We start from the raw sequence: 10,705 nt of genomic DNA, 5'->3' as shown, positions 1-10,705 counted from the left end.
CACAAGCTAGCCCAAGCCAAATCCTTAGCCTATTCTGCAGCTCTCCAAGCGCCTATTTCCTTGTGCAATTCCTAGGATGAATAGCCCGTATTTATAGGGAATTCATGCTTCCAAAACTACAAAATCCTAATTAAGTTCTCTTCTTGATTGTATGCACGATATTTACAACTCAATAAATCATACAACTAATAGTACATTGTTCTTGCACTCTAATCTCAATTGGGTCATTCTCAGAACTGACATGCATGAGTTTCCAATGAGTGAATCTTCAGTTATCTGGAGTAGCTCTTGTGGATGCGCCAGTGCACTAACTGATTGTTAATCCTCTACTAGTTGAACAAACAATTTTTAATTAGTTTAATTGACTATAACTCAGTAAAACTGAGTTATCTAATTACAACTCAATTTGAACTCATATTTGACCACTAAAATCTAGGGAGAACATATACATGACTTCCAAAAGACTTCCAACTCGAAATTCCTAAGCTAATTAAGTTAATTGAACTTAATTAACTATTTACAAGTTGCTATGAGAATAGAATTCGATTTTAATTCACAACTTAATTCAAGGAAAAATTAAATTGGAAATTCTAAATTCTATTTTTAACATTTCTTGTTGCTATTTTCAACATATGAAGTTGAAGGTCATGAAGACAAAGTTTATAAATTTAAAAAAGCATCTGTGGACTCAAACAATCTCTGAGAATCTAGTATAGAAAAATTCACAGTTATATGATCAAGAATGGACTTAGCAGAAGCAACATTGAACCAATATTGTACACAAATGTAAATGAGCATTGTCAAATTTTGATTATTCGTTTGCATGTAGATGATATGATTTATACTAGTGATCTTGAACTAGACTAGTTTAAACTACCAATGAAGAAAGAATTTGAAATGATAGATCTTGGTCTTATGAAATATTTTCTTAGCATAGAAGCTGAGCAATCAGAGAATGAATTTTATTTGTCAAAATAAATATGAAAAGAAATTGCTAAAAACATTCAAAATGGAAAGTTGTAAACCCTCCTACACCAATAGTGATAGGTACAAAGTTAAGTAAGGATGATGAAGGATCATATGTAAATCCAAATCTGTTCAGAAGATTGGTTAACAATCTTATGTATCTCACAGCTACAAGATCGGATATTATGCATGAAGTTAGTCTGATTTCTAGATTTATGGAGTCATCAAGAGAATCACATTGAAAAGCTAGCAAAAGGATTGTGAGATACATAGTGAGAACTACAAATTGTGGCATATTATGTGAAAGCACAAAAAAGAAAGATTTGGTTGGTTACAGTGATAGTGATTTTGTAGGAAGTTTCGATGATAGGGAAAACACTTTTGGTTATTTGTTTCATCTTGGTTCAGGTGTGATATCATGGACATTTAAGAAGCAGTCTATTGTGACACTTTCATAAGAAGAATAAAAATATGTAACAGTGACATCAACAACATGTCAAATAGTATGATTATGAGGACTTTTGATGGACTTCAGGAGAAACAAGAAGATCAACAGCAGTCTATTGTGACAACATCTAAGTCATTGCACTACCGAAGTATATTGTGTTTCATCAAAAGAGAAAACATATAGATACAAGATATCATTTTTTAAGAGAACTTGTGAGCAATGGAGAAGTTTATTCAAAGCCTTGTAAATCAAATGATCAATGGGGTGATATATTCACTAAGCCATTAGAAAAAGATGTCCTTGAGTTTCATAGAGGAAACTTAGGTGTTGTGAAGGTAGAGGAGACTTAGAATAGCAAGCATGTTTGAGTTGTGATGAGTCGTGTTTTAGTTTAGAGGTCATAATTAAAGGGGAGTATTAAAATTATCTAATTATTCGAACACACAAAGTAGTCTATATTGAGAGTGTGAGTTAATTTGAGCTAGTGTGACTTAGTTCGAGTTCAGTTTATATTTGGGAAAGCCAAATTTAGTGTGGGTTTACATAAACACGTTAGCCCAGATAAGCTTTAGTTGAGTGGTTAGTTAGAAAGCATAAATACCCCACATTGGATCAATTATAATCAATCAAATTTGTGTGTTTAATAGAGAAAAAACAAATTATGTGTTTTGTGTGTGAATTTTTGTCTTTTCCATATTGCCTTTCCAACGCATATGAGAAAGATTAATAAATATCCGAAAGGATTGGAAGACGAAAAAGGAAAATCAAAACTTAATTGTGAAGGGATTATTTGACTGCCATCCGTTAGTTAATCATCAAGCACATTCTATTAATTTTTTTCCTAAAAACAAATCAGATCAGAGGGTGCCTGTGCTCTTTTAATTTCAAGGACGAAATTTTTATGGGGCTTATACGAAATAGAGTTAAATGCATATAATATTATGCTTACTGCGAAAGTGGCACTTGTCATTTTGTGTGCTCTGTGTAAGATACAACCAACAAAGTCTAAATGAAAAAATCTTTCATTGCAATGGTTAGTTTGGATTTCATTTTCTATCCTCTTCACTGTAGTTTCTGGGAGCAGAGCATACACAAATTTAATGGTAACAATATGAAGCACCATGTTTTTCTACTGAAGCATCAGATTGTTACGATTGTTTAGTTAGAATAGAATTTCGTGCATCATTATAATTGAGAAGAACTTAATTTTCATATTTCAGTACAAGTTAGTTGTAAGGAAATATTGGTTATGCTGGCAACGGGTATGATCTGGGAATGATACTCATACCTTCACATTCGTTGTTACTTCAGAATCCGAAAGCATTGACCCTAAGACAAAAAGGAAATTACTACCTCATTCAAATTTATTGAACGATTATACAAAAATATAAAGTTTGAGAAAGATAGTATTAAACAACACGGGCTCAAAGTAGTTAGATGCTCCCATGGAAGTGCTATACATAACAATTTTTATAAAGAAGGTTAAACATTCTTTAGAATTAGAGTTATGTTCTCTCCTCTTGTTCGATTCGTATCTGCGAAGTTATCTTCCTTCATTTGGCATGTTGGAGCTATTATCGCTCCACTTCGTTCCTTCGCGTTTAGTTGAATTCGCCTCGCCAGTCAATGCATGCCCATTTTGGATACCATTCTCCTCTGCAATCGAAATAGAATCATTATTCTCATGTTTGATAGCCTCTTTGAGCTCTGCCACTACCTCACTCACAGGCGGCCTAGAAGACGGTAAAGCCTGGACACATCTCATGGCTGTTTTTGCAACATTAATCATGGATTTCAGGCAGTAATCTCCACACAACCTTTTGTCTATTACATCTATTATTTTGCCACCATTTTCATCGGTCTCTAGTAGATGCGGTGTCACCTGTAACGCGATGCCGATACTCATGGTTAGTCTCAAGCAGAAGATGCACTACTGCATATTCTGTTCTCAGTGTTGTTAAATATGTATATTTTGGATGTTTGATAGTAAGGTTCCTTACCCATCGAATTATGTTTAGTTCTTCTTCAGGTAAATTTATATCTATGGGTGGTCTACCATATATGATCTCTAACAACACCACTGCAAAACTGTACATGTCACTCTTCTCCGTCAACATTTGAGTGTTGTAATATCTGGAAGGATAAAAACAAGTATGGTGAAAAATGATGGAAATTTCTGTTCATTTCAAACACAAAAAAAAATAACACACAGAGAACAACGCTCTGGTTTTCTACAGGATCTTGATCATATAAAATATTAATAAAAACTGTTACAGAATTGTCTTCCTCGACTCAGAGGGATTTACAACAAGAACTTCAGTTCCAGAATCTGATTCCACTATCTCAGAAAGTTATCTCTTCAGCACTAATGTGTGTTGCAAGAAAAAAAGGAACTTCTTGGCTAATACTCTACTCTCTCTACGTGTATCTGCTCTTGCATTCTTTTTATATCGAACAACAGAAAAATATCTTTTACAATACGTGTTGCTTTTCCCTACTTCCGTGAAAATAAAAAAATAAAAAAATTTAAGATTTCACCTACATTTACCGACCCTAGTAAATATCATTAATTACATGCCTCAAAATATCTTGCTGGAATTTAATGCATGGCTTATCACACCATCGCATCGCAACAAGAGAGAGGATGTGCCACCGCCTCTATAACCTTTAAATCATGCGATCTGCGATATGCGATCAGATCGCATCGCGAAATCGCATCGCAGACAATCAAAGGACACGTTGAAGTCTGGCAAGAAAGGAAGTGCGATATGCGATGGGATCGCGTCGCAGGAAAAAGTCTGCAGTTTGAAATTAACATTCCAACACTCCCCTTTAATTTTAACTGCTGGGTTTTTTCTGCATAGCCAGGCATTTCCTGAAATGATCAAAGCTTTTTTTTGCCAATGGTTTTGTCAAGATGTCGGCTAGCTGATCCTCTGTTCTGCAGTGCTGCAAAACAATCTCACCATTGTTAACCAATTCACGTATGAAGTGAAATTTGGAGTCTATGTGCTTTGTTCTTTTATGAAAAACAGAATTTTTAGACAATGTTATTGCTGAGCTATTGTCGCAGTAAATGGTTGTGCCCTTTTCCTGTTCATGACACAAATCTCTGAGAACTCTTCTCAGCCACACTGCTTGGCATGCTGCTGCTGTTGTTGCCACATATTCTGCCTCTGCTGTTGACAAAGCCACAACTGGTTGCTTTTTGGAAGCCCATGAGATGGCTCCCGATCCCATATGAAACACATATCCTGATGTACTTTTCCTATCATCAACACTTCCAGCCCAATCACTGTCAGTGTAACCTGTCAACATGAAACTTTCAGAAGAGGAGTATAAAATACCAAACCCCTTCATTCCATTCACATACCTTAGAATCCTCTTGGCTGCCTGCCAATGAGTCTCTTTCGGTCTTTCCATAAATCTGGAAATTAAACTTACAGCATGCATAATGTGCGGCCTAGTTGCAGTCAAGTACATAAGGCTGCCAACTATGCTCTTGTATAATTTTGGATCAAAATATTTGCTATTGTCTTCTTTGGTCAATTTCAACCCCACTACAGTTGGAGTCACAGCTGCCTTGCTATTCTGCATGTTGAATCTCTTCAACACTGCTTCTACATATTTATCTTGAGAAATGAAAACACCATTTTCACTTTGGTCTACTTCAATTCCAAGAAAATATCTTAAGAAGCCCAAGTCAGTCATTTCAAATTCACTTTTCATGACTGCTTTAAAATCAGCAATGAGAGAAGCATCATTGCTTGTAAAAATTAAATCATCTACATATAAAACAACAATAAGAATCTTACCGTCATTATCCTTTATGTAGAGTGTGGGTTCACCATCACACTTGTCAAACCCATTCTCAATCAGATAAGCATCTATTCTGCTGTACCATGCTCTTGGAGCTTGCTTCAGCCCATAAAGAGCCTTCTTCAGTTTACAAACTTTATGCTCTTGGCCTTCAACTTCATAGCCTGGAGGTTGATCAACGTAAACCTCTTCCTTTAACACTCCATTTAGGAATGCAGATTTAACATCCATCTGATAAATCTTCCATTTGTGTTGTGATGCAATAGACAACACTGTTCTCACTGTTTCCATCCTTGCTACTGGTGCAAAGGTTTCATCATAGTCTTTGCCTTGTTGCTGCTTGTAGCCTTTCACAACAAGTCTTGCTTTGTGCCTGTCAATCTTGCCTTCAACTTTTCTTTTGGTCTTATAGACCCACTTAACTCCAATGGCATCTTTGCCTTCAGGGAGGTCCACTAACTCCCATGTTTTACTCTTCTCAATTGCACCAATTTCTTCATTCATTGCTTCAATCCATTTGTCTTCATTTACAACATCTTCAAAATGGACTGGGTCATCAACATGACAATATAAAGCGAATAATGAATTCAGACCAGTATTGTTACTTACCTCTCCTTGTTCATAAATCTCATTCAGATTTCTGAATCTTGGTCTTCTTGGTGTACTTGGAGTTCCATCCGAACTTGAGGGTATATCTGATCCCTGTGGTGTGCTTGGAGAAGCACTTCCTTGACTTCTTAAGGCTGTTCGAATTCCAGATTGTGGTGTGGTTTGTTATACTTGCTGTGGTGGAGGAGGAGCCACAAAGGAAGGATTATTTGCTTCTGTCCCTTCCTCTTCTTCTTCATGAGACACAATTGTCTTCACATTCACTGTCTTCTCTAAGCTTCCATCCCAAGCATCATCTTCAATGAACTGCACATCTCTGCTTACTATCAATTTTTTGGTGGATGGATTATAGAGTTTGTATGCTTTTGACTCATCACAATAGCCAATAAAGACACACTTCTCCCCCTTACTATCAAGCTTCTTCCTTAGCTGATCCGGTACATGTGCATATGCCACACAACCGAATACTCTCATGTGAGTGACAGTTTGTTTTTGACCACTCCATGCCTCTTCTGGTATTCTGTTCATGACAGCTTTAGTTGGGCATCTATTCAAAATGTAAACTGCGCAAGTAATAGCTTCTGCCCAATACTCATGCGGCAAGTGTTTTGCCTTCAGCATACTTCTGACCATGTCAAGAATGGTCTTATTCTTTCTTTCAGCAACACCGTTCTGCTGAGGTGTATACCTCGTGGTGAACTGCTTTTGTATGCCATTCTCTCTGAAAAAACGCAGAAAGTCTTGGGAGATGTACTCTCCTCCTCTATCTGTTCTGAGCACTTTGATATAATGCCCACACTGCTTCTCAACAAGAGTTTTGAAGTGGCGGAATTTCTCAAACACTTCACTCTTCTGTTTCAGCATATACACCCATGTCTTTCTCGTGTAATCATCAATGAAAGTTAAAACATATTTATTTCCGGAAAATGATGGTGTTTGCATCGGTCCACACACATTGGAGTGAACAATTTCCAATGGTGCTTTTGCCCTTATACTCTTTCGTGCTGGAAAGCTTTCTTTGTGTTGCTTGCCCAAGATGCAGCCTTCACAAAGGCTGTCTGGTTTCTCGATCAACGGAAATCCCTTTACCATTCCCTTTCTGTGCAACAGATTTAGGCCTCCGAAATTGAGATGTCCAAATCTCAAATGCCACAACCAATTCACATCTTTCAATTGTTCCTGAAAGACTTCTTGTGTTACAGCCGTAATAGTTTTGCCTTCCTTCAAATATGCTCTGAGTTTGAGAGGAAACATTCTATTGTTGGTCATCTGCACCTGTGCAATGATCTTCTTACTTGGAGGGATGTCTCTGATAGTACACAAATCATCTTTGAAGAACACGTTGTAACCTTTGTTTATGAGTTGTCCAATGCTCAAAAGATTACATTTCAGACCAGGTACATAGTATACCTCTGGAATAATCATTTGTTCTCCATTTTTTGCTCGGATACTGACTCTGCCCTTACCCTTGACAGATATCTTATCATCAGTCTCTGTTGTTACCTCAGATTTCACATTTTCATCCAGATTGGCAAACATTTCAATATTACCAGTCATGTGATTACTACAACCTGAGTCTAAGAACCAAAAATATTCTTGTTTGTCTTGTGCTATGTTACATGTTAACAGCACGTTCTTTGGGTTCTTATCTTCTTCATTCGCAAAATTAGCATTCTGCCTATTATTCATGTCACTTTGCTTTTTCCTACATTCATTGGCATAGTGCCCATATTTCTTACAATAATGACATTCGACTTGGGATTTGTCATACCTTTGTCCATGAGCTTGCTGTTTGCTTGAACCTTCATCTTGGTTATGATTGCAGCTCCTTCCACTTGTGCTTGCAGGATAATTTTTGCCTCTGTTTTGGCTTCTTCCACGACCTCTGTTATTTGCTCTGCCTCGACCTCTTCTTTGGCCAAAAGATATCTGAGTCTTGAATGCTTGCTCAAATGAGGAATCTGTTCCTCTACTCAGTCTGTGTTCATGAGACAAAAGAGAAGCACTCAGCTCATCTACTGTGAACTGTGAGAGATCTTTTGTTTCTTCTATTGCTACCACAATAGATTCAAACCTTGAGGGTAAACATCTCAAGATTTTCTCTACAATCCTTCTTTCTTCAAGAATCTCGCCATGAGATCTTATCTGGGTTATCAAGCCAATAACCTGAGTGAAGAATGAATCTATTGTATCAGATTCCTTCATGCTGAGATTTTCAAAGTCTCTCCTCAACATCTACAACTTTGCAGTCTTCACCTTCTCCATGCCTTGATAGGCAGTTTTGAGAATATCCCATGCCTCCTTGGATTTTGTTGCTGCTGCAATCCGCGGAAAAACACTTTCATGTACTGATTGGAAGAGGAAAAAGAGGGCTTTGGCATCCTTCTTCTTGTCACTCTTCAACTGGTCTCTTTCTGCTACTGTCAAAGCAGCCAGTGCTGTTGCATCTGCAGGTTCAGCATAGCCAGTTTCAACCAGCTCCCATATTCCTTGAGAAGCAAACAATGCTTTCATGGTTATGGACCAATAACTGTAATTTTTCCCATTAAATTGTGGCAGTTGGGGATTTGTCAAACCTGTTCCAGCATCTGCCATATTAACTCTGTTTTAAATAAAGAAGAGATACTGAACTGTAAAAAAAACAAGCAAAAAACTTTCTTTGTTGGAAAAAAAATCTGCTCAATAAGCTTATTACAGCTCCTACAGTGAAAAAACCACCTCTGTTTTTTTATTCACTGAGTGCCTAGACTAGCTCTGATACCATGATGGAAATTTCTATTCATTTCAAACACAAAAAAATAACACATAGAGAACAACGCTCTGGTTTTCTACAGGTTCTTAATCATATAAAATAATAATAAAAACTGTTACAGAATTGTCTTCCTCGACTCAGAGTGATTTACAACAGGAACTTCAGTTCCAGAATCTGATTCCACTATCTCAGAAAGTTATCTCTTCAGCACTGATGTGCATTGCAAGAAAAAAAAGGAACTTCTTGGCTAATACTCTACTCTCTCTACGCGTCTCTGCTCTTGCGTTCTTTTTATATCGAACAACACAAAAATATCTTTTACAATACGTGTTGCTTTTCCCTACTTCCGTGAAAATAAAAAAAAATAAAAAAATTTAAGATTTCACCTACATTTACCGACCCTAGTAAATATCATTAATTACATGCCTCAAAATATCTTGCTGGAATTTAATGCATGGCTTATCACACCATCGCATCGCAACAAGAGAGAGGATGTTCCACCGCCTCTATAACCTTTAAATCATGCGATCTGCGATCTGCGATATGCGATCAGATCGCATCGCGAAATCGCATGGCAGACAATCAAAGGACACGTTGAAGTCTGGCAAGAAAGGAAGTGCGATATGCGATGGGATCGCGTTGCAGGAAAAAGTCTGCAGTTTGAAATTAACATTCCAACAAAAAAACCATATGTACTCTTAATTTTACATGAATTCCTTAAAAAATTAGATGACAAATATGGTGAAAAAATCATATGTACTCTTAATTATACATTGAATTCCTTTAACATAAAGAATATTGCAGAGAGAGTAAGTTATATACTCTGGATCCAGATATCCGAACATTCCTTTCACTGTCGTGGTAACGTGAGTAGCCTCTTCATCCGTTGTCACCCTCGAAAGACCGAAATCGGCCAACTTCCCATTCAAATTGCCATCCAAAAGTATGTTGGACGTCTTGATGTCCCTGTGAATTACTTTTGGGGTGCGACCCACGTGCAGGTATTCCAAACCTTCACATAGAAATCGGAAATCAATAAGATGAGACACATCAATAGCTATTTTACCTTTTAGATTGTACATATCTACTGTATTTCAAAATAATTAAGAGAAATAATTACCCTATGCTGCATCTAAAGCTATTCTGAGCCTTCTTTTCCAATTTAGATATGAATTTTCTGCACGAGGACCTGAAAAAGAAGACAACAACCAAATGTTTGTTGGTTACCTTGGCTATTTTATTGACTGAAACAAACATATTTTACATTGCATAATTACCATAAAGGTGGTCTCGTAGGGATCCTCCTGACATGTGTTCGTAGATCAGCATAACTTGTTCGGTTTTGCTACAGTAGCCCAATAAAGATACCAAGTTCCTATGGTTGATTTTAGAAAGAAGATCAACCTGCTCATGACATACATATAATAATAGTTAGGGTGCAGCCAAAACTGACATTAAAACGTATTATATATGAGAATTACCTCGTTCAAAAACTCTTGAATTCCTTGTCGGGAGAATAAGGATAGCACTTTCACAGCTATGACTTTTCCTTCGGGCAATTTGCCAAAGAACACCGAACCAAATCCCCCTCGTCCGATTTCCCTTCTAAAATTTTGTGTGGCAGCTATCATCTCATCTAGAGTGAAGGCACGTGCAGCAGCTATCATCTCATCTAGAGTGAAGGCACGTGCATTTGACACCATATTCATCAAGCGGTCTGCAAATCGTTAATGGAAAGTACAGTTAATAATAGTAAAAACACAATGATTTTCCATTTATTGCTTACACTCCAACTATGTATATATTATAATATATATCTTGGCCACCATTTACCCCAAAAAAATAGTGGAAATTTTTAGGATTTTGATGAAAATTTGGTAGAAATTTTAGGAAATCTGAGTTATAATTATTAAGCTTGCAGATTTCAGGTGTTCAAAAGTTTTTGATAGTGCTGAATAATGTTAAAATTATTTCTACTATCAAAAAAACCATAAAAACACAGACTGGCAAAAAAACTTTCCTAACAAAATTGTAGGCTCTGTACCCGAAGCCTATTATAATAAAATTTCTAATGCTTACCTTGGTTCAAGAAATGTTTGCTTTCAGTAGAA

At 36.8% G+C, this 10,705-nt stretch overlaps 2 protein-coding genes across 2 annotated transcripts; both read right to left on the bottom strand.

The window, feature by feature from the left end:
• Nucleotides 1-2,535: 2,535 nt before the first annotated feature.
• Nucleotides 2,536-3,530, bottom strand: LOC149255960 (putative serine/threonine-protein kinase PBL11). Its single transcript, XM_089457345.1, has 2 exons — nt 3,415-3,530; nt 2,536-3,296 (listed from the first exon to the last, which is right to left on the bottom strand). The coding sequence occupies exons 1-2, from the start codon at nt 3,508-3,510 to the stop codon at nt 2,958-2,960; spliced, it is 435 nt and encodes a 144-aa protein (XP_089313471.1). The 5' UTR covers nt 3,511-3,530; the 3' UTR covers nt 2,536-2,957.
• Nucleotides 3,531-9,469: 5,939 nt separating this feature from the next.
• LOC149255959 (putative LRR receptor-like serine/threonine-protein kinase At5g48740) lies at nt 9,470-10,245 on the bottom strand. Its single transcript, XM_089457344.1, has 4 exons — nt 10,076-10,245; nt 9,872-9,998; nt 9,715-9,783; nt 9,470-9,606 (listed from the first exon to the last, which is right to left on the bottom strand). Exons 1-3 carry the CDS (start codon nt 10,223-10,225, stop codon nt 9,716-9,718), a joined length of 345 nt encoding a protein of 114 aa, XP_089313470.1. The 5' UTR covers nt 10,226-10,245; the 3' UTR covers nt 9,470-9,606; nt 9,715.
• Nucleotides 10,246-10,705: the final 460 nt, after the last annotated feature.

Source organism: Pinus tabuliformis, chromosome 7 (genome assembly GCF_031772625.1).
Source record: "Pinus tabuliformis cultivar Carrire ecotype Pingquan chromosome 7, CPIR1, whole genome shotgun sequence".
NCBI lineage: Eukaryota > Viridiplantae > Streptophyta > Pinopsida > Pinales > Pinaceae > Pinus > Pinus tabuliformis.
The sequence above is the reverse complement of the archived record's forward strand: the minus strand, read 5'-3'. Positions and strand labels throughout refer to the sequence as shown.